General features: G+C 41.8%; 1 protein-coding gene across 5 annotated transcripts in view; it reads right to left on the bottom strand.

Moving 5' to 3' along the window:
* Nucleotides 1-25244, bottom strand: part of LOC135108114 (rho guanine nucleotide exchange factor 38-like) — a 152562-nt gene that overhangs the window by 75247 nt on the left and 52071 nt on the right. For all 5 annotated transcript variants that reach the window (XM_064018799.1, XM_064018801.1, XM_064018800.1 and 2 more), the window contains 2 exons: nucleotides 3307-3477; nucleotides 2448-2569 (listed from right to left, as the gene is read on the bottom strand). In XM_064018799.1, the coding sequence (XP_063874869.1) occupies nucleotides 2448-2569; nucleotides 3307-3477 (293 nt within the window). The remainder of the gene's footprint in view (nucleotides 1-2447; nucleotides 2570-3306; nucleotides 3478-25244) is intronic.

Raw genomic sequence — 25244 nt, 5'->3', positions numbered from 1 at the left:
GCTGAACTCTTCGCTCAAACCTTTGCAAAAAACTCTACCTTGGATGACTCTGGGCTTGTTCCTCCCTCTCCTCCATCATCTGACTACTTCATGCCATGTATTAAAATTCTTCGCAATGATATTTTCCATGCCCTCGCTGACCTAAACCCTCGGATGGCTTATGGACCTGATGGGGTCCCTCCTATTGTTCTCCGAAACTGTGCCTCCGTGCCTAGTCAAACTCTTTCAGCTCTGTCCGTCAACATCTACCTTTCCTTCTTGCTGGAAGTTTGCCTACATTCAACATGTTCCTAAAAAGGGTGACCGTTCTAATCCCTCAAACTACCGTCCTATTGCTTTAATTTCCTGGTTATCTAAAGTTTTTGAATCTATCCTCAACAGGAAGATTCTTAAACATCTATCACTTCACAACCTTCTATCTGATCGCCAGTATGGGTTCCGTCAAGGCCGCTCTACTGGTGATCTCCTGGCTTTCCTTACTGAGTCTTGGTCATCCTCTTATAGAGATTTTGGTAAAACTCTTGCTGTTGCCTTGGACATATAAAATCTTTTGATAGAGTCTGGCACAAAGCTTTGATTTCCAAACTACCTTCCTACGGCTTCTCTCCTTCTCTCTGTAACTTCATCTCAAGTTTCCTTTCTGACCGTTCTATTGCTGCTGTGGTAGACGGTCACTGTTCTTCTCCTAAATCTATTAACAGTGGTGTTCCTCAGGATTCTGTCCTGTCACCCACTCTCTTCTTATTATTCATTAATGACCTTCTAAACCAAACTTCTTGTCCTATCCACTCCTACGCTGATGATACCATATCCGGATTTGACCTAGTTAACATACCTATCTTCGTGTCATCCTCAAATTTACTAACATCACTACTAATCCCACAAACTCGTTAATATATATTAAAAACAATAATGGTCACAAAAATTATCTCTGTGGCATCTCCCTGATTACTTTACCTACTTGGGTTTAGAACCATTTATTTAAACTTACTGTCCCTATCGCCTTATCTTGTTTACCCAGCAGCGATTAAGTACCTGGTGTAAGTTGGAGGTTGTGACCCGCTGCTTAGGGAGTAAAAACAAATGCCAGAGAAAAAGATACTCGTGGTAGCATGATCATCCCAGGCCTGGTCTTCCAGGTTGGTCAGCGACTTTTGACAGCCGTAGTATTGTATCTCAGTGAAAGATACTTACTTAGAAGCTGGTATATACTTAATATGTAATATTAAGTATGTTAACATGTAAGTAAATACTTACTAAATGATGTGGATTTTCAGCCGACAAGGCTACCAATAGGTAAACTTTGATTATTATTATTATTATTATTATTATTATTATTATTATTATTATTATTATTATTATTATTTATATCTTTATTTATTAAAAAAATAAATAAATAAATAGAACCCCCCCAGCGAGGGGTTACCGCACATCTCTACAACCCACCGCTCTGCCTAGCCCCTGGATGGTACAACGATGATTTGGCCAGAAGCACGTTTTGGTAGCCATTGCATTTAAAAATTGCGATTTCAGTCTTGGAAACACCCTTCGATAAGTAACTTTTGACGGCGCAATTTTCTTATTTTATGACATTTTATGCATTTTATGCATTTTTCGACTTATTCGCATGTGAGCGAACGTTTCTGCCTCGCAACTCCTTACTACAGCTGGAGCTCGAGCGCGCAAAATGCGAGAATTATATGCCATAACTCACTTCATATACGGGATAGCCAGTTTTGGTTGACACCATCAGACTCAACATTGACTGTAGAATCAAGATGTATTGTAAAAAGAAAAAAAAAAAAATGACACAAAAAAAAAACAATGATATTGCGACTAGTTAAACTGTTAAATATAAAGATCCACATATTGAAAACACAGTCATTTATAGCAATACTCGTAAGTCACTCCCCCACAAACATCACGGCGGCGTGACACTTGGCGTGGCCTGTGCAGGCGCGCTCCGTATGACCAGGTTTGCGATCGTCTAGAGGAAGGTCCTTCAAGTTACTCTGCGGCTTGAAGCACCCATTACCTGGTTATTATTAATACAAGTACACCAACTTGTGTCTCACTTAGCAATGTTTGTACCATATTTTATTTCTTTCTTTTTTTTTTATTAAATGGTTTATAAAGGAATGAAAGAGTTTACTAATGCGCATGCGCGCTCGTGCGCCTGTGTGTGTGTGTGTGTGTGTGTGTGTGTGTGTGTGTGTGTGTGTGTGTGTGTGTGTGTGTGTGTCATTAACTGATGGTCGTCTGCTGATCATCCAGTTAGCTGTTCACCTGCGGAAAGAGCTCAGAGCTCACAGTGACCGATCTTTGGGTAGGACTGTGTGTGTGTGTGTGTGTGTGTGTGTGTGTGTGTGTGTGTGTGTGTGTGTGTGTGTGTGTGTGTGTGTGCTTTAGAGTGACAGGATTACTGACGAAAAGTTCCTACCAATCACCTGAGAATGCGCTGCACAGGCTTGATGAGAGCTGCGTTGAGGGAGTTGGTATTAGGCCGTAAACTCTTCAGGTCCTCTGCCAGCTGCTTCAGCTCCTTTTTTGCCTTGTCATCTTCTTCATACTACATAAGGTATGAGGTGAAATACAAGGATTAATTTATTGTTATATCTACAATGATTTTAAATACCTTATTCAAAATTCAGATACCCTTACGCGTTAAATGATCGCCAAACTGAAATTTCTAAGAAAGATGTGGTGTTATCTTTAAACCAAATGAATAATGGATAATTCGATGTCCTTGTGAGCTAAAATGTTAAAATCACGTTGTGAACAGTTGTTTGAGCTTCTGCATATTTTATTTCAAGCTTTACTCGACTAGTGTAAAATTCCATCGTTGTGGGAAATCTGAGAAACTGTATAGTATCAGTGTCTAAAGGAGCACAGCCTGTTGATATGAAAGACCTGCGACCAGTTGCTCCTATTTAATTTGGAATTAAATGTTTTGAAGTTATTACGAAAGAACGTTAAGAATTCAATTATCATACGTAAATATCCTGGTCCTATAAGAGATATTTTACAGTTTTCGTATTGTAAAGGAAGAAGTGTAGACGATGCTACCGGGTTGTTAATATTATCCAAGAACTTTGTGTAGGACCCTGAATTCGACAGGTTTAGAGAGAACATTGTTTTGAAGATATCCATAATTAAAATCTGGATTAACTGCAAAGACGTATGTGCCAATTTTTAGGAAATCTACTAATATTTCCTTCGAGTCTGAGTTCAGAACTTAATTCAAAACATATTGAAGTGCTCTTCTTCTACAGTAGCATCTCTCTCAATCCCCTTCTTTATACTTACCTTTTTTAAGAGAGGTAGAACGCGAACACTGTAGTAGGAACAGTATTCTCGATAGATTTGAGTCAATTTTTCTGTATAATTAAGAAACAGATGTCCCAGTTCCTGCTCCTTCTCAGTTCTTCTGTTCATCTCTTCCATTCCACGAAGAAGTCGCCGTGCCACCGCCAAAACCTATGCAAATGGACACAATAGTTGTGTTTGTTTGCCTAAATGTTTTTGTGTCTCTCTATCTAACTAAAACTCTTGAAGATTTATGCATATATATATATATATATATATATATATATATATATATATATATATATATATATATATATATATATATATATATATATATATATATATATATATATATATATATATATATATATATATATATATATATATATATATATATATATATATATATATATATATACATATATATATACAACTTTTTTTCTCTGGTGAAACTTTCTTTGTTGCCTTACACATATAAAAAGCATTTGATAAAGTCTTTAATATCCATATTACTGTCCTACAGCATCTATCTTCTCTGTAACCTTATCTCAAGTTTCCTTTCTGACCGTTTTATTGGTGATATGGTCACTGTCTCCTAAGTGTATTAACAGTGGTGTTCCTCAGGTTCTGTCCAATCACCCACTCTCTTCCTATCATTTATTAATGATCGTCTAGCCAAACTTATTGTCCTATCCACTCCTACGTTAGAGATACCACCCAGCATTTTTCCACATCTTTTCAAAGACGTCTAACCCTCTAGGAATTAAACAGCTAAGGCAATGAAGCACTGAACGCCTAATTCCTGATTTCTCTAAAATTTCTGTTTGGGGCAGAGCAAACTTAGTATTGTTCGATGTCTCAAAAACACAATTCCTCCATCTATCAACTTGAGACAACCTTCTAGATAACTTCTCTTCTTTACTGGCATTCAACTGTCACCATGCACTTAGCTGTTATCCTCTTATACACTGAATAGCATCGGTTTATCCATTACTAGTAATATAAATTGGAAAACTCTCATCTCATTTCTTGCTAAAGACATATTCTATAAAGTTACGGGTTTTGATTCATCTTTGCCAATTTTCCACCCCTCTCCCACCAGCTCTGTACATGGGCCTTTATATACTCGTATATATATATATATATATATATATATATATATATATATATATATATATATATATATATATATATATATATATATATATATATATAAGAGGGACACCGGTCAAGGGCAACAAAAATATATTAATAAAGAAAAAAAATGCCCACTGAGAAACCGGTTCCCGAATAGAGTCCGAAAAGGTAAACAAAAAATTAAAGATAAGTGTCTTGACACCTCCCTCTTGAAGAAATTCAAGTCATAGGAAGATGGAAAAACAGAACCAGGCAGGGAGTTTCTGAGTTTACCAGGGAAAGGGATGAATGATTAAGAATACTGGTTAACCCTTGCATTAGAGTGGTCGACAGAATAGGGGTGAGAGAAAAAAAATTCTTGCGCACCGAGGCCGCGGGAGGAGAGGAGGCATGCAGTTAGCAAGATCAGAAGAGAAATTAGGATGAAAATAGTAGTAGAAGATAGCTAGAGATGCAACAATGCGGCGATGAGAAAGAGCCTGAAGACAGTCAGTGAGAGGAAAGGGGTTGATGAGACGAAAAGCTTTTGATTCCACCCTGTCTAAAAGAGCGGTATGAGTGGAACCGCCCCCGCCCCACCCAGAGATGTGAAGCATACTCATTACATGGACGGATAACGCCCTTGTACAGAGTTAGCAGCTAAGGGGGTGAGAAAAACTGCCGGAGACGTCTCAGAACCCCTAACTTCATAGATAGATATGAGATGTGATGTTTCCAGTTTAGATTCTTAAAAAAAAAAGGACAGAACGAGGATGTTCATTTTAGAAGAGAGGGACAAATGAGTGTCATTGAAGAAGAGGGGATGCTTGTCTAAAAAGTTGTGTCGAGTTGATAGATGGAGGAATTGTTTTTGAGGAACTGAACAATACCAAGTTTGCTCTGCCCCAATAAAAAAAAAATAGAAAGATCAAAAGTCAGGCGTTCTGTGACTTCCTTGCGTGAGGTGTTTAATTCCTGAAGGGTTGGACGTCTATGAAAAGACGACAGAAAGTGTAGGGTGGTATCATCAGCGTAGGAATGGAGAGGTCAAGAAGTTTGGTTTAGGAGATCATTGATAGATAATAGGAAGAGAGTGGATGAAAGAACAGAACACTGAGGAACACCACTGTTAACATATTTAGGAGAAGAACAGTGACTGTCTGCCACAGCAAAAATAGAACGGTCAGAAAGAGAGCTTGAGATGAAGTTACAGAGAGAAAGATAGAAACCTTAGGAGGGTAGTTTGGAAATCAAAACTTTGTGCTTGACTCTATCAAATGTTTTTGATATGTCTAAGGCAGCAGCAAAAGTTTCACCAAAATCTCTAAAAGAGGATCACCAAGACTCAGTAAGGAAAGCCAAAAGATCACCAGTAGAGCGGCTTTGACGGAATCTACACTGGCGATCAGATAGAAGTTGTGAAGTGATAGACGTTTAATAATCTTCCTGTTGAAGATAAAACAAAAACAAAACTTTAGATTAAATTAAAACAATAGTATGGTAGTTTGAGAGATTAAAAAGGTCACCCTTTTTAGGAACAGGTTGAATGTATTGAAATTTCCAACAAGAAAGAAAAGTTGATGTTGACAGACAAAGTTGAAAGATTTTGGTACTAGACAAGGTGCAAACACAGAGGCGCAGTTTCGGAGAACAATAGGACGGACCCCATCAGGTCCATAAACCTTCCGATGGTTTAGGCCAGAGAGGGCATGGAAAACACTAGAATAAGAATTTTAATTGGTAGCATGAAGTAGTCAGAGAGTGGAAGAGAGGGAGGAACAAGCCCCTGAGTCATCGAAGGTGGAATTTAAGCAAAGATTTGAATGAAGAATTCAGCTTTAGAGATAGATGTGATAGCAGTAGTGTCATTTGGTTGAAATAAAGAAGGGAAAGAAGAATAAGCAAAGTTATTGGAGTTGTTTTTGGCTAGCTGCAAGAAGTCACGACGGGAGTTAGATCTTGAAAGATTTTGAGACTTTCTATTAATGAAGGAGTTTATGGCTATTGAAGAACAAACTTTTCATGATTCCGGGCAGAAATATAAAATGCCTGAGATTCTGGTGATGGAAAGCTTAAGTACCTTTGTCAGCTACCTCTTTGTCACGTATAGCATGAGAACAGGCTGTGTTAAACCAAGGTTTGAAAGGTTTTCGTCGAGAAAAAGTGTGAGGAATGTATGTAGGAGTACATAGATACACCATTAGAAGTTCGAGGTAGGTTCCAGTAATGCGGTTTACACCTCGTTGGGTACTGCCACGGTCTCGGTCATTCGGCTGACTGGACGCCTACCTTAAACACCACACACTCACGCCTGCAATTGTTTTCCTTTATTGTGATTTAAGCACCACCTGGAGTTTGGGTAAGCACTTTGTATTATGATGGTATTGTGATTATGATGTATTGTGATTATGATATATTTATTTAGTATTAACTTTGATGAACATGTAAGTGTATGTGATTACAGTTAAAAGTATTTGGGTGATTTTGTGAATTATTGTGAATGTACCTTGTTGGTGATATTTGATAGAAACATGATTTTCTATGGAGTTGAATTAATATAACATTTCCAGACCATGTTTATATTATAACTTGTGATGTGTCCGCTAAATTCGTGTAGGATTTCGTATTCACTTAATTGGTTGTTAGCAGGCCTCTGTTGTATACTTGCTGTGACCGTGTCTGGGGAATCTAACTGCGTCTGTGAACAGCGCCCGCAAATAAACTCACGGCACCTGTCTGGAAGTTTCTGTACCGATCCCCGCTCTACAAGTGGTGACCCCGGAGTGACCAGACGTAACGTGATCATCGTGGAGCAGGGACGGCCTACGGACTGTGGTGATTGGTGGCAGACAATAACTACACAGTGACTATATGCTGGTCGTCCAGGTACTTCATTATTTTACTTTTGTCCTGTTTGGAATCTATGCCCTTGGAACTATGCCGAACCAGGACGAGGGTTCGCTACTTACATCTAGTGCGTCGCAGGATAGTGTTTCTTCCATGACCGCAGGTGTTGCCGTCAAACCACCACCCTTTGATGAGACTTCAGTAACACGCTGGTTTATAATAATTGAATCACAGTTTGTTCTTGCCAAGATCACTGTTTCAAGTACTAAATTTCACCATATATTATCAAATTTGCCACTTAGAGTAATCAATCAATTGAGTGATGAAGTCATCAATTCTTCAAACTATGGTGAATTAAAGCAATCTTTGATATCTCTTTTCACCAGGTCAAAACCAGGTCAAAACCAGAAGTTTTTGACTCTCTTGTTAATCAAAATAACATAATGTGTGACAGACCTTCCACGTATTTGAGAGTTGCGTAAAATAGCTACTCAACTAGGGGTGGATGATTCCTTTGTAAAGTTAAAAATTTTTGAAAGCATTACCTAGTAGCATCAGACCTCTCCTAATGACATATGAGGAGAGCTCTACACTAGAGGAACTGGCTCGTGTAGCTGAGACATTATTGGCCTATGGCTCAAGTAATGCGAGTGTAAACAACAGCGCTAATGTTTCCATGGTGGAAGGTGGACAAGGGTCCAGGCCTGCGAGCCGGAACAGATATAATGGTAATAGAAGCCCAAATTTCACTTCAGCTTGTCAGGATAATGTATTTTCTAAAACTTGTGTTCCCATTGGAGTGCGCGCCTTTCATGAAGGTCAGCGTCCTCAGGTGTGCAGATACCATCTGTATTATGGTAACAGGGCAAAATCATGTAAACGATGGTGTATACTTTCTTCTACAGCTTCTAATATTTTGCCAGATTCTCGCCCTAATTCTCGTTCTTCTTCCCCCGCTCGTGTATTTCACCTCGCGGGAAACTAGTAGGGCAGTCCGTAGAAATATCAGTTGCGACCGTCGGACTGCCACTTAGAGGAGTAAGTGCCACAATCGGTTGCAAGAATTACCAATTTTTGATAGATACTGGTTCATCACTTTCGCTGCTTCCTAATGAATCAGAACTTACTCCATTCCTCAGGCCAACTGCTGTTACTCTTACTAATGCTTCAGGTAAACCCATACGTTGTTATGGTGAAGTCGATGTAGACCTTGGGATACGATGTATTAGGCGTTCTTTCCCTTGGTCTTTCGCCATTGCTGACGTTATACATCCAATTTTGGGAACCGATTTTCTTGCAGCTAACTCACTAATGGTAGACTGTAAAAGCCAGTCGCTAATAGACTCCTCTACCCAATGTAAGATTCCTCTTGAAGTTTCTTATTCTCCTAATTCTTCATATTTGGTTAATTATAATGGGGTAGACTCAAAAGCTGTTGAACTCCTTTCTCAGTTTCCGGTTCTCACTTCACCTTTGCAGTTGTCAGCTACTACACCTCCTGTGGAAACTATACACCATCGTATTGATACAGGTGACTCACCTCCTATACATTTCAAAGCAAGACCTTTGACAGGTGAGAAGCTCAAAGCGGCTAAAGATGAATTTCAGTTTTTCGTTAATGCCGGAATCATTCGGCGCTCTAACGCTCCTTGGGCGTCTCCTCTGCACCTCGTGCCTAAGAAGGAGCCCGGTGCTTGGAGACCTTGTGGTGACTATCGCGAACTCAATAACGTAACTGTGAATGATAAATATCCCATACCACATTTGCGCTGTCTCACCATGTCACTTAAGGGTAAGACCATATTTTCAAAGATCGATTTACAGCGTGCATACTTGCAGACCCCTGTGGCCAAAGATGATGTACCTAAGACTGCAGTATGCACACCGTTTGGTCTGTTTGAATTTTTGTATATGCCCTTTGGTCTAAAAAAACGCAAGTTCCACTTTTCAGCGCTTCATTGACACCATATTGGTTAATGTTAAGAACACTTTCACCTACTTGGATGACATCTTAGTAGCTAGTACAACTCTTGAAGAACACATTGCTGATGTTAAGACTGTTCTTTCTACTTTAGCAAAACACAACTTACGACTATCTATAGATAAATGTTAATTTTTCAAGTCCTCGCTCACCTTCCTTGGCTATGAGGTTAATGCTCATAGAATTAGACCACCTTAAAACCGCGTCACTGCAATTTCAGAGTTTCCTTTACTTCAAACTTCAACTGCATTGTGCCGTTTTATGGGGATGCTAAATTTCTTTAGACCAATGATCTCTAATTTTGCCGATGTTGCTTATTCATTGACAGAACTCTTACGGCATAATCCATCTTCTAAATCTCTCTCATGGGCAGATGTTGCAAGGGACTCCTTCAACAATTTGAAGCAAGCCCTAGTCACTTGTCCTACCCTCGCCTATCCCTCTCAGAAGGCAACTGATTACCAGCTTGTGACTGACAGCTCGAGCTTCGCAGTTGGCGCAGTTGGCGGCAGGAGGAGGCAGTAGACACCTGCCGAAACGATAATTACTCCCAGTGAGGTCTAAAGCACTGTTCAGGGGGTGCTGTGAACTTATCATTAAACCCAGCTGTGACCTCACTGAACGTTTCCCTTTGTGTCTCACAACACAAGGGGGCAGTCACAGCCTGGCCTCTAAAGACAACTCTCTTCCTCCACACAAAACTACAAGCACCTAATAACACACACACCCTTCACTCAAAAATTTTAAAATCATGGCGACTCCTACACCAGCCTCGGAGTCCCCATCTGGGGAGGGGACCATAAATGTCCCCAGGTCGGACTGCCTTTCTGTCGACGACCCTAAGTGTCTTGACACCCCCCTCAACTTTTTCTTCATTAATTCTGCAACATTCGCGGTCTAAGATCTAATTTTCAATCTGTAGAACACCACCTCTCCTCTTCTAAACCTCATCTTCTTTTCCTCACTGAAACTCAGGTGTCTGAGGCAACTGACAGTAGCCCCTTTTCTGTTCCCTCCTACTTTCTCTATCCTCATTTTCGATCCAAAGCTGGATGCTGCGTTTATGTGCGCAATGACTTAACCTGCTCTCGTGCCCACGCTCTTGGATCTTCCGAGTTTTCCATCTACGACTACAGAGTCATTCTCATACTAAATTTATCTGTGCTGTATACCTCTCTCCTAACTCCTCTGACTATAAGAAATTCTTTGACTACTTAACTTCCAAAGTGGAGCACATTCTGACCCTCTTCCCTTTTGCAGAGATCTCCATTCTTGGAGACTTCAATGTTCACCACCAGCTTTGACTTTCCTCTCCCTTCACTGACCATTCTGGTGAACTAGCCTACAACTTTGCTATCCTCCATGACCTAGAGCAACTGGTGTAACACCCTACTCGTATTCCTGACCGTCTTGGAGATACGCCCAACATTCTTGACCTTTTCCTGACCTCTAATCCTTCTGCTTATGCTGTCACCCTTTCTTCTCCGTTGGGCTCCTCCGATCACAATCTCATATCTTTATCTTGTCCTATCACTCCAATCCCTCCTCAGGATCCCCCTAAGCGAAGGTGCCTCTGGCGTTTTGCCTCTGCTAGTTGGGGGGACCTGAAGAGGTATTTTGCTGATTTTCCTTGGAATGACTACTGCTTCCGTGTCAGAGACCCGTCTTTGTGTGCTGAGCGCATAACAGAGGTGATAGTGTCTGGCATGGAGGCGTACATTCCTCACTCTTTTTGTCGTCCTAAACCTTCTAAACCTTGGTTTAACACAGCTTGTTCTCGTGCTATACATGATAGAGAGGTGGCCCACAAAAGGTACTTAAGCCTTCCATCACCAGAATCTCATGCACTTTATATTTCTGCCCGGAACCATGCCAAGTCTGTTCTCCAACTAGCTAAAAACTTCTTCATTAACAGAAAATGTCAAAACCTTTCAAGATCTAACTCCCCTCGTGATTTCTGGCATCTAGCCAAAAATATCTCCAATAACTTTGCTTCTTCTTCTTTCCCTCCTCTACTTCAACCAGATGGCACCACTGCTATCACATCTATTTCTAAAGCTGAACTCTTTGCTCAAACCTTTGCAAAAAACTCTACCTTGGATGATTCTGGGCTTGTTCCTCCCTCTCCTCCACCCTCTGACTACTTCATGCCACCTATTAAAATTCTTCGCAATGATGTTTTCCATGCCCTCGCTTGCCTAAACCCTCGGAAGGCTTTTGGACCTGATGGGGTCCCTCCAATTGTTCTCCGAAACTGTGCCTCCGTGCTTGCACCTTGCCTAGTCAAACTCTTTCAGCTCTGTCTGTCAACATCTACCTTTCCTTCTTGCTGGAAGTTTGCCTACATTCAACCTGTTCCTAAAAAGGGTGACCGCTCTAATCCCTCAAACTACCGTCCTATTGCTTTAATTTCCTGCTTATCTAAAGTTTTTTAATCTATCCTCAACAGGAAGATTCTTAAACATCTATCACTTCACAACCTTCTATCTGATCGCCAGTATGAGTTCCGTCAAGGCTGCTCTACTGTTGATCTTCTGGCTTTCCTTACTGAGTCTTGTTATCCTCTTTTAGAGACTTTGGTGAAACTTTTGCTGTTGCCTTGGACATCTCAAAAGCCTTTGATAGAGTCTGGCACAAAGCTTTGATTTCCAAACTACCCTCCTACGGTTTCTATCCTTCTCTCTGTAACTTCATCTCAAGTTTCCTTTCTGACCGTTCTATTGCTGCTTTGGTAGATGGTCACTGTTCATCTCCTAAATCTATTAACAGTGGTGTTCTGTCCTGTCACCAACTCTCTTCTTATTATTCATTAATGATCTTTTAAACCAAACTTCTTGTCGTATCCACTCCTACTCTGATGATACCACCCTGCACTTTTCCACGTCTTTTCATAGACGTCCAACCCTTCAGGAGGTAAACATATCACGCAGGGAAGCCACAGAACGCCTGACTTCTGATCTTTCTAAAATTTCTGATTGGGGCAGAGCAAACTTGGTATTGTTCAATGCCTCAAAAACTCAATTCCTCCATCTATCAACTCGACACAACCTTCCAGACAACTATCCCCTCTTCTTCAATGACACTCAGCTGTCCCCCTCCTCTACACTGAACATCCTCGGTCTATCCTTTACATATAATCTGAACTGGAAACTTCACATCTCATCTCTAGCTAAAATAGCTTCTATGAAGTTAGGTGTTCTGAGACGTCTCCGCCAGTTTTTCTCACCCCCCCAGCTGCTAACTCTGTACAAGGGCCTTATCCGTCCATGTATGGAGTATGCTTCACATGTCTGGGGGGGTTCCACTCATACTGCTCTTCTAGACAGGGAGGAATCAAAAGCTTTTCGTCTCATCAACTCCTCTCCTCTAACTGACTGTCTTTAGCCTCTCTCTCACCGCCGCAATGTTGCATATCTAGCTGTCTTCTACCGCTATTTTCATGCTAACTGCTCTTTTGATCTTGCTAACTGCATGCCTCCCCTTCTTCCGCGGCGTCGCTGCACAAGACATTCTTCTTTCTCTCACCCCTATTCTGTCCACCTCTCTAACGCAAGAGTTAACCAGTATTCTCAATCATTCATCCCTTTCTCTGGTAAACTCTGGAACTCCCTGCCTGTTTCTGTATTTCCACCTTCTTATGACTTGACTTCCTTCAAGAGGGAGGTTTGAAGACACTTATCCACCAATTTTTGATCACTGTTTTGACCCCTTTATGGGACTGGCATTTCAGTGGGCATTTTTTTTATTAGATTTTTTTTGCCCTTGGCCAGTATCCTTCCTACATAAAAAAAAAAATACCAGATTATAGATGACACGCCTACGCCTCTAGGAGTTTATTCCAAAAAGCTCTCTGACACTCAGAAATCCTATTCCACCTATGACAGAGAACTCTTAGCTTCTTATTTGGCTGTCATTCACTTAAAAACACTCATTGATGACCACTCGGTCACCTTGTTCCTTGACCATAAACCTTTAGTTTCTGCCTTTCATTCTAAGTCAGTTGCAAAGTCTGATAGGCAACAACGGCAACTTTCTTTAATCTCTGAATATGTATCATCAGTAGTGTACATCCGTGGGGACAACAATGTTGTTGCCGATTGTTTATCAAGACCATCATGTGCAATTTCAGTTGATTCTTTCGACTTGTGTGGCATAGCTCGTTCCCAGGAAGGTGACACCGAGGTCGGTTTGTACAAGGAGAGATTATCCAATTATACCTTGCCCTCTAATCTCTCTCTATGGTGCGACACATCTACCAACGCACCAAGACCGTTTGTTCCTTCTTCTCTTAGGATAAATGTCATTCATTCATTACACGATCTATCTCATCCTGGTATTAAAGCCACTGCTAAAATAATTAAACAACGTTATTTCTGGCCTTGTATGGACAAAGATATAAAGGAGTTTGTAACGAATTGTCTTAAATGTCAACAAGCTAAAACACACAGACACACAATATCACCAGTTTCTCCTATTTCTACTCCTACTGATCGCTTCCAGACTGTTCATGTAGATACTGTTGGACCATTGCCTCCTGCTATTCTTCCTAACTACCTATACCCTCTCCCATACAGTTACCTTCTCACTTGCATTGACAGAGCGACAAGATGGACGGAAGCTATACCTGTAATAGACACCACCGCGAGCTCCGTCGCTATTGCATTCGTGGCTGGTTGGATTTCTCGTTTTGGAGTACCGCTACAGGTAGTGACAGACAGCTCAATTTGAAAGTGAGTTGTTTTCCGAGCTTTCCTCAATTATTGGCTTCCATCACATACGAACAACTGCTTATCATCCTCAAGCGAACGGTATCATTGAACGCCATCACCGCTCTCTAAAATCAGCGATACGTGCTAGACAAGAGAACTGGTTTTATGCTTTGCCCATAGTCTTACTTGGATATCGCTTGACACCTAATATGACCAGTTACTCGCCATTCACTGCTGTCACAGGAACTCATATGTTGTGTCCTTCTGCAATTATCACTAAAGACTCGCCGATATCAACAAACAAAGATACTATACACCGCTTGATTAAAGAAATGCAGGCCATTGATTTTTATAACTTTTCATCAGGTGAATGTCACTCCTCATCTAAACCATATGTTCCTAACGTTCTGTTTTCATGTTCAAAGGTCTGGGTGCGGATTGACAGAGTTCGCAAAAGTTTAGAAGCTCCTTATTCGGGACCTTATGAAGTAATACAACGTGTCCCGAAATATTTCATCCTCAGACTACCTCAGGGTGACACGTCTGTATCTATTGACCGTTTGAAGCCAGCTTATATACCAATCACCAGACAAGCACCATCTAATGACAGAGATGACCTGACTACGTCTACCTTAGACTCTAATTCATCTCCTTTGCCTGATATCTCTGCTTCTACACCTTCCCCTTCTGCTCATTTCCAGTTTGATCTTCCTCGCCTTACCATGCCTAATTTCCCTCGTACAACTCGTTCAGGGAGGACAGTGTATTTCAATCAACACCCTCACTATTTATATTACTAGGTGAACTCCGTTCTTGAGGGGGGAGTATTGTAGGAGTACATAGATACATCATTAGAAGTTCGAGGTAGGTTCCAGTAATGCGGTTTACACCTCGTTGGGTACTGCCACGGTCTCGGTCATTCGGCTGACTGGACGCCTACCTAAAACACCACACACTCACGCCTGGAATGGTTTTCCTTTTATTGTGATTTAAGCACCACCTGGAGTTTGGGTAAGCACTTTGTATTATGATGGTATTGTGATTATGATGTATTGTGATTATGATATATTTATTTAGTATTAACTTTGATGAATATGTAAGTGTATGTGATTACAGTTAAAAGTATTTGGGTGATTTTGTGAATTATTGTGAATGTACCTTGTTGGTGATATTTGATAGAAACATGATTTTCTATGGAGTTGAATTAGTATAACATTTCCAGACCATGTTTATATTATAACTTGTGATGTGTCCGCTAAATTCGTGTAGGATTTCGTACTCACTTAATTGGTTGTTAGCAGGCCTCTGTTGTATACTTGCTGTGACCGTGTCTGGGGAATCTAACTGCGCCTGTGAACAGCGCCCGCAAATAAACTCATGGCACCTGTCTGGAAGTTTCTGTACTGATCCCCGCTCTACATGTATGCCTCCATGACAGACACCATCACATCTGGTACACGCTCGTCACACAGAGACGGGTCTCTGTCACAGAAGCATTAATCACTCCAAGAAAAATCACCATAATATCTCAATTCCCCCAAACTAACATAGGGAAAACACCAGAGGCATCTCCGCTTAGGGTGATCTTGAGAAGGGATTGGAGTGATAGGACAAGACAAAGATATGAGATTGTGATCGGAGGAGCCGAGCGGAAAAAAAGAGGGTAACATCTTAAGCAAAATGATTAGAGGTTAGGGAAAGGTCATGAATGTTGGGCGGATCTCCAAGACGGTCAGGAATACGAGTAGGGTGTTGCACCAATTCCTCTAGGTCGTGGAGGAAAGGAAAGTTGAAGGCTAGTGCACCAAGATAGTCAGTGAAGGGAGAGGAAGGCCAAGCTGGTGGTGAACAGTGAATTCTGCAAGAATGAAGATCTCCACAAAAGGGAATAGAGTCAGAATGTGGTCCAATTTGGAAGTTAATTAGTCAAAGAATTTCTTATGGTCAGTGGCATTAGGTGAGAAGTATACAGCACAGATAAATTTAGTTTGAGAGTGACTCTGTAGTCGTAGCCAGATGGCGGAAAACTCGGAAGATTCAAGGGCATGGGCACGAGAGTAGGTTAAGTCACTGTGCACATCAACGCAATATTCAGCTTTGTATTGAAAATAAGGATAGATAAAGTAGAAGGAAATAAAAAAGGGGCTGCTGTCAGTTGCCTCAGACACCTGTATTTCTGTAAGGAAAAGATGAGGTTTAGTAGAGGAGAAATGGTGTTCTACAGATTGAAAATTAGATCTGAGATCGCGAATGTTGCAGAAGTTAATGAAGAAAAAGTTGAGGTGGGTGTCAAGACACTTAGGATCAATACCAGAAGAACAGTCCAACCTGGGAACATTTGTGGTTCCCTCCCCAGATGGGGAATCCGAGGCTGGCGTAAGAGTCGCCATTATAATTTTGAATTTCAAGAGAAGGGTGTGTGTGTAATTAGGCGCTTGTAGTTTTGTGTGAAGGAGGAGAGTTGTCTTTAGAGGGCAGGCTGTGACTGCGCATTTGTATTGTGAGACACAAAGAGAAACATTTAGTGATGTCATAGCTGGGTTTAATGATATGTTCACAGCACCCCTTGATCCAGTGCTTTAGACCTCACTGGGAGTAATTATCGTTTCGGCAGGTGCCTACTGCCTTCTATATCCGTCCATGTATGGAGTACGCTTCACACGGGGGTTCCGCTCACAGTGCTCCTCTAGAGAGAGTGAAATAAAAAACATTTTGTTCAGCCTCTCATCGCCGCAATGTTGCGTCTCTTGCTATCTTTTACAGTTATTTTCACGATAACTGCTATTCTGATCTTGCTAACTGCATGCCTTACTTCCTCCCACGGCTATGATGCATATGACTTTCTATTTTCTCTCATCCCTATTATGCTCACCTCTCTGGTGCAAGAATTAACTAGTAATCACAATCATTCATCTTTTTTTTCTGATAAACTCTGGAGAACTTTGACATGTTTCATGGGTAGTTGACGAGTCGCATTTAGACGGGAAGGACGTTCCGTTAAGAGAGCGGGTATATTTGATTAATTCTGCTTCTATATGATATACAAATAATTGCGTGAGGGGCTGGGTATTAGTTAAACACCTTACAGTTAAATATTTTGCTGTGGGCATCCACGGACGCCCAGAATATCGCTCTCAATTCTGAACTGTTATATAGATGACTACCACTCAAGGTTTGCCTGTTCGTTATCGTCAAGGTAGATTGGCAGTCTGCTTGGAGTTAGCTGTATTGTCGTTCGAGCCGAGTTGACTCCTTTGTTTTAGTGTTACTGACCTTGTATCTTGTCTCGTGTGTTTCTGTGGCCAGAAGATAATTCTCGTTTTATGCTATGTCGTGCTCTGCAGGCTCTCTTCTCTCCGTCAGCTTGTAGTGGACGAGTTCTGTCTTCCGATTTGCGATGAGTTGTGCCTGGATCTGAGTCCTGTAATATTCTGGAGAGCAGTAAGTGGACGCTTTTGTGGGCGGTATAGAATATTAAAGCTTTGTAGTGTGACGTTATTATGTGTGCGGGTCTTCTTTGTGCGAGGCATTGGTGGTGACCTTGAAGCAATAGCTGCGTACGACTTACGAGTGACCTGGACTCATTTATTTTTGCTCTGGACTAGGCTACAGGTGTATCCTAGAAAAAGCTGACCCGAGAGCGAGTGGCAGTTATTTGAGGGTCTGGTATTTGGGTCGTAACAGTATTGGGGACCTCTCCTGGATTACTAAAACTTTTCACGGTCACGTGGGAGATGCAGCATAATATTATTTATTTTGTTTTGCTTTTTTTTTTTATGTGTGTATTTGTGCCCAGTTTAGGTCATGGAAGGAGTGGCTGGTAGCCAGGGTGACTCGCGGCTCGAGTCTTTGGCCTCTGCAAGTACTGGGAGCACAGATTTGGCTCAGATTGATGTTCAGACACCCAACCCTATAAATAGTGTTGTTGGCCGCACTACCAGTCTCACTCATAGTATTGGCAGAGCCTCTTAGATAAAACAAAAATATGTCTGAGGAGAAGAGATTTATATTGAAAATAAGGAAAATGGAGCTCGAAGAGGCTTTAGAAATTAAGAGGCTGGAGGTCGAGATGGAAATGAGGAGACATGAAGTGGAGGCTGAAGTCGAGGTAAGAATGCTGAAGGCTGATGAGGCTAGGGAAGCCAAGAGGCTTGAGAGCGAGGAAGCGAGGATGAATGAGAAGGAAGAGGCCGAAAAAATAGGATATTTGAATTGGAGAAGATCCTGATAGAGGTTAGTTCTCCGCATGGTAATCGGAGAGAAGAGGTGATGAAGGAAGATACAGTAGAGAGTTAGATGGCAAGGAGTTTGAAGATGATACCAGAGTTTGATGAAAGGAAACTTATAGTGGGTAAGGAGATTTGAGAAGAAGACAAGAGTTTAATTGGCCTCATGAACGTTGAGTGGTCCTTGTGGCCAATGTGCTAAAAGTCAATTGGAAGGCATTGGAAGTATGTATATGATAGAATGTCAGTAGATGATTTGCAAGATTATGATGAATTTAAGGTTGCCATTCTCAGAGGCTATGAGCTATGATTAGAGGCTTACAGACAACAGTTAAGAGAGGCCCAGAAACGGCCTGGGGATTCTTTTCTAAAGTTTGGAGGTTTTTGAAAAGTGGATTACAAGCTAACAGGCCACCTCCTGTAGAGAATTAATGAAATTGATAATAATAATAATAATAATAATGGAGCAGTTTATAAATGAGGCCGAGAAGAATATCACGTTGCTCCGGAAAAAAATAAATAAATAAGACCTCGAATGAGGCGGCCATGTGGATTAATGATCACTTCTTAACCCAACGTTCTGTATCTCACTGGATGAGCGTGAAGTTTAGTCCAGCAATAGGTCGCTGGGAGACAGCGGTGGCTCCGACCCAGCGGGAGTCCACAGTCACAGCAATGAGGGTGAAAGTGAGTTTATGGAGGGGAGTCATGTTGGCAGTTGAGTTCAAAAAAGAGTATAACTGGGAGCATGATATATAGCACTCTCAAGTTTAATAATCAGCCTGTGTTATAACTGTAAAGCTGTAGGGCATTTTAAATTTAACTGCCCCAAACTAACCATTGCCTCAGCCCCCAAGACCCGAAGGAAGCCGGTGGCGTTGATTGTGTCGTATGCCCGAAGCCCGGAGAGTTTAATAACCTGAAAGGAGGAGAGGGAACTGCCTCCCATGCCATCTGTTAGTACACCACCAGCTACTGTGAGGTCTGGTTTGGACTGGTGCCGGCCATTCTTGTATCGTTTAAAAGCACAATCGTGATTGCTGGGGTTAGATATTCTGTGACCGCAGTGCGTGATGCTGCGGCCCAGCAATCTGTTTGCAGGAACATTTCTGGAAAGCCAATGACCTCCCATAGGGCAGTGTTGTGCCGGGGGGATTAATGCCATGGAGAGTTTTATCATGGTTGAGGTGAAACTCAAATGCCCCGGGGAGGCGCAGGCAGCACTAAAGGAAGACCTGCCAATGTCGGGAGTAGATTTCCTCCTGGGGAATGACCTGGCAGGTGGGAAAGTCTGAGTGTGGGCACCGTTTGCGGACCAAGTCCTAGATGAGGTGGTCGCTGAAACTCCAGAGGCTGTAAGTGCCGTAACTCGCTCCATGGCGAGTGGGTACCCCAGGACCGGGCGCTCAAGCCGTATGTGACTTCTCAGGCCGACTCTAGCAATGCGGGGCCACTACCAGAGGAGCTCAGAGTGGGGGATAATGCTGCAGTGGGGCAGTGAGTGCCCAGAGGCCCGTCCCGCTGCTGGCGAGGGTTGGATGACTCCGGAGTTGGGCTTGTCCTCAAGGCTGACTGCGATAGGACAGAGCTACCACGGGAAACACTCGACTTGGTCGGGGGTGTTGCCGAGAGTGAGGCATAGGAGACTGGTTTGAGAAGTTTATTTGCTGGTTCATCTCACTTTGCAGAGCACCCAGTGTTATCCTTTCTTTAATAGCATCACCATTTATGGAATGCTATTTAGGATGCAGGGCGTAGTGTTACTGTTTATTTGACACCGCATTGGTAGAGCCTTCGAGCGCTAAAAGGCAAATCACTGTCTTTTGATACCCAGGTAATTAGGAAAACCCTTTGTAGTGTTTGTATATATATATTTACAGTTTACATACAATACCACTTAAGTACTGAGCCCAAGAGAACTAAATCTCAGCACAAGGATATGTAGTCTGTCTGTCACTGTTCTTGTCACCACAATAAAGTCGCTTATACACTGTCACTTGCACTTATTTCCCTGCCTTATACACACAAGGTACACACTTGTAGGAAAGACTCAGGGTGTAGTCTTAGTGCAATTGTTCGTGGCAGAGTTCACATGCACAAAGGACACCGCGAACCGCGCACACCCAGCTGGCCAGATCAGAGCTCTCCACCCAACTGCCCGGGGCAATGCGGCGTTCCTCAAGGTGCGGCGCTTGTGATCACGTGACATCGTAGGTGATAGGTTTCACAGGATCATATTTCACATATAAGTTATTCTATCTAGCTATTGTCTATTCATATAGTTTAACATTTACAGTTATTAATTATTATTTTATTATTGCATATAATAGCTATTCCTATCTTAATATTTACCAGTAAACTAGGAGAAGAAACAGTAATTAGACACTACTCCCAGCGGGCGTCAGAATAGGAAATTTCCACATGCTTCTAGAAGGTTCGAATCTACAGTTACAATGGTTCCCTACACTATGTGCTAACACCAGGAGGTGGTGCTCAGAGTGAGCTATCACCGCATTTGGAGGCTGGAGGCTTCGATATGCAGTTCGGACCCCAGTCTCTAGTGTCTGGTATGTTGGGGGTTGGTGGCGAGGGCGGGAAGACTCTCAACTCAACTGGGGAGGTGCAAGCCTCTTTCCCTGTGGGGTGTACTAGAGGCGGGGAGCAGGCTGATTCATTGCTGGGACCAGACACTTATTGGACTGAATGTACAGCCGGAGGGGTGCTTAATGTGAATGGTTCCTCTCAGGGACGTGTTAATTAAGTAAAGGGTCGGGAGGAGTTTAAAATAAGTCACAATATCTTGTATCCGGTGTTGAGAGAACGCCAGGAGAGTTGCTTTAAGTTGTAGTGCCATCCAAGTATAGGGAGGCACTGGTGTTGCTGGCAAGTGTTAATTAGGTATTTAGGAATCAGGAATATTCTGGAGCGACTACGGCAGTTTTAGATGGCTTAACGTGGCCGAAGGTGTTGAGTGTTGCCGGGTTTGTAAGGTATTTGACGCATGACCATCTTCGGGTGTAGTCCCTCTCCACCCTGTTCCGGCTGTTGCTATCCCATTCACTGGGGTGTTGAGTGATACTGTGGGCCCGATTCCTTTTTCTAAGGCAGGTCACGAGTGTGTACTGATTGTTAGAGACGCCAGTACCCAATATCCAGAAGCAGGTTCACGTGGGAGTGCACACTGGAGGATGATGTTGAGGAGGTTGTCTGGTGCTTGCCATCCTTAGCCGCAGGATCCCTGGGAGAGGCATCACCAAACATTAGGGGCTGTTGAAGGCCTTTTGCTTTTATTGTGATGGTGATTGGAGTGAGGTGTGATGTTTACCGTTTGAGAAGCACCCACAGAATTACTGGAGTCTTTGCCGGCCCAGTTCGTCTTTGGACGTCGGATGGAGATCACGTTTGGTGTTATACGTGATGACTTTTGCCCAGAGCGCCAGGAGTTTGTAGTGATGTTGGTGTGCATTTGGGAGCAGTTGCTGTGGGCTATTGAGTTGACCCAGTTGCAATTTGGCCAGGCTTGGGTGTAGAATCTGTAGTGTTTTTGAGTTTGTGTGCCCGCAGATGGATTGAAGGGTTGACTGGGTGATTGTTTATCAAGGGCAAAAAACTTAAACGCTGTTGAAATACAACAGAAAAAAAAAATGTAAGTATGCTTTCAGATTTTTTTCCCACACGGGTGAGCATGTTACAAGGGGTGAAGTTAAGTGTTGTGTTTGTCGTAATAAACCTTCATCTCCTTTTCTTCACTGAAACACATGTGTCTGAGGCAACAGAGAGTAGCCCCATTTCATGCTCCCTCCTAGTTTCTCTATCCTTATTTACAATCCAAAATTTATGTGCACAACGACTTAACCTGCTCTCGTGACCACGCTCTTAAATTCTTCCAAATTTTTCACCATTTGGCTACGGCTACAGAGTCACTCTCAAACTAAATTTGTCTGTGCTGTATACTTCTAACCTAACTCCTTTGAATATATATATATATATATATATATATATATATATATATATATATATATATATATATATATATATATATATATATATATATATATATATATATATATATATATATATATATAAAAAGAAAAATGACCACTTAACTTCCTAAGTGGAGCACAATCTGACTTTTCCTTTTTGCGGAGATCTCCATTCTTGGAGACTTAAATGTTCACCATGAGCTTTGGCTTTCCATTCCCTCCACACACCAAATTGGTGAATTTTTCTTCAACTTTGCTATCATACCTAAACCTAGAGCAATTGCTGCAGCATCCTACTTGTATTCCTGACAGCTTTGGAGATATGGACAACATTCTTGATCTTTTCCTAACCTCTAATCTTCCTGCTTATGCTGTTACCCTCTCTTTTCTGTTGGGCTCCTTCAATCACAATCTCATATCTGTATCTTGTCTTATCGCTCCAATCCCTCCTCACGATCCCTAAACGGAGGTCCCTCAGACGTTTTGCCTTTGCTATTTGGGGGAACCAGAGGAGGTATTTTGCTGATTTTCCTTGGAATGACTACTGCTTCCGTGTCAGAGATCTGTCTTTGTATGTCGAGCGCATAACAAAGGTGATAGTGGCATAGAGACGTAAATTCCTCACTCTTTTCTCAACCTAAACCTTTCAAACCTTGGTTTAGCACAGCCTGTTGTCATGCTATACATGATAGAGAAGTGGCCCACAAAAAGTACTTGAATCTTCCATCACCAGAATCTCATGCACTTTATATTTCTGCCTGGAACCATGCCAAAAACTCTGCCACACTTACACCAAGATACCTCATGTCAGGTGCTCCCTACCTCAAAATTAAATGGTGTTGTAGTATATACACGTATTGTGATGCTATGGAAAAGGCAAGTTAGTGTAATATGTTTTTTAATGATACTTGGATCGTTTTTTTTTCGCAAACACCACCATACTTGGCAACGTTTCTTTCAAGCGTTGTCACTTTTCCTTGAATGACCGAGTAAGGCCATACGGTCAGACTGAGTGTGTTAATCCATAGGTCACTTCCTCTCACGCCGCCAGCCAGAATGGAAGCTACCTCGTTCTCGTTCTCACTCGTTCTCGTTCTCGCTCGTTCTCGTCACCTCCATAGCCGATAAAAGACCTTATTTACTCTGTAAATAAGTATTTTTGGAACAAAAAGCTAATAAGGGTCCATTACTTGACTCCTCAAGAGTTGTTGCCTAAACAGCGAAAGCCACCAGCGTGAGTGAAGCAACAGTTAGAAGAATATGTTCATCTGCCAATGTTGCTCACATGACACAGAGGCCACCAGCACATCCTGTGTTCTCACCAACAAAGTGTCGCTCTACAACCATTACCAACGTTGATGACTATGCCAAACGTATGGTGAGGACAGTTTTGGGATTTTACGCAAAGAAAGAGATCCTAACACTACACAAAGTAAATGAAGAATTTAAGTTAAATGTTTCCTTCAAAGGATACGCTGAATCTCTACGGAAGATTCTCAAACAGACTGGATTCAGATATGGAAGAAAAGTCGTAACTATAAAATGAAAATATAACGTCATAGTTTAAGGGAAATATCATATCACATATCACCTATCACATATAAAAGAGATTCACAATGGAGAGAGAGACAGAGAGAGAGAGAGAGAGAGAGAGAGAGAGAGAGAGAGAGAGAGAGAGAGAGAGAGAGAGAGAGAGAGAGAGAGAGAGAGAGAGAGGAGAAGGGAAAGGAAGCAGCTTGACTGACTAACAGGCAGGAGATTTTTTCTCATATTCTAATGATTCATAGGCAAGTATAGATCTCTGATAGAAACGAAACAAATTAAATGTAGATTGTATATGCAGAGAGAGAGAGAGAGAGAGAGAGAGAGAGAGAGAGAGAGAGAGGTGGTGTGTAGGGAGCGAGGTTATCAGTGACACATAGGCTCTAATCCGATAATTGGCTCAGTACAAGGTTTGGCATCACCGCAGGTCGGGGAATCCCCGTAAACGACAATGCCCAAACGCTCAATTCAAAATGGTCAGACCATAGTCAAACTATTTTAACTCTGTCTGTCAACCTTTCCTTCTTGCTAAAAGTTTGCCTATATTCAGCCTGTTCCTAAAAAGGGTGACCATTCTAATCCGTCAAACTACCGTCCTATTGCTATAATTTCCTGCCTATCTAAAGCTTTTGAATCTATCCTCAACAGGAACATTCTTAAACATCTATCATTTCACTTTCTATCTGATCGCCAGTATGGGTTCCGTCAAGGCCGCTCTACTGGTAATCTTCTGGCGTTCCTTACTGAGTCATGGTCACCATCTTATAGAGATCTTGGTGAAACTTTTGTTGTTGCCCTAGACATATCAAAAGCTTTTGATAAAGTCTCACACAAAGCTTTGATTTCCAAACTACACTCCTATGACTCCTATCCTTCTTTTTGTAACTTCATCTCAAGTTTTCTTTTTGATCGTTCTATTACTATTGTGGTAGACAGTAACTGTTCTCCTAAATCTATTAACAGTGGTGTTCCTCAGGGTTCTGTTCTATCACCCATTTTCTTTCTATTATTCTTTAATAATTTTCTAAACCAAACTTCTTGCCCCATCCACTCCTACGCTGATGATACCACCCTACACTTTTCCACGTTTTTTTTTTTTTTTCGTAGAAGTACAACCCTTCAGGAAGTAAACAGTTCATGCAGGGAAGCCACAGAACGTCTGACTTCTAATTTCTCTAAAATTTTTTATTGGTGCAGAGCAAACTTGGTATTGTTCAATGCCTCAAAAACTCAATTTCTCCATCTATCAACTCAACACAACCTTCCAGACAACTATCCCCATCTTCTTTAATGACACTAAACTATCTCCCTCTTCTGCTCTGAACATCCTCGGTCTGTCCTTTTTTTATAATTTTAACGGGAAACTTAGGAGTTCTGAGACGTCTCAGCCAGAATTCTCAGCGCCCCTCCACCTGCCACCACCAGCTGCTAACTCTATACAGGGGCCTTAACCATCCATGTAGAGAGTATGGTTCACATGTATGGAGGGGTTCCACTGATTTTTTGATCCACTCTTTTAGACAGGGTGGAATCA

The sequence above is a fragment of the Scylla paramamosain genome, chromosome 16 (genome assembly GCF_035594125.1).
Source record: "Scylla paramamosain isolate STU-SP2022 chromosome 16, ASM3559412v1, whole genome shotgun sequence".
Lineage (NCBI taxonomy): Eukaryota > Metazoa > Arthropoda > Malacostraca > Decapoda > Portunidae > Scylla > Scylla paramamosain.
The sequence above is the reverse complement of the archived record's forward strand: the minus strand, read 5'-3'. Positions and strand labels throughout refer to the sequence as shown.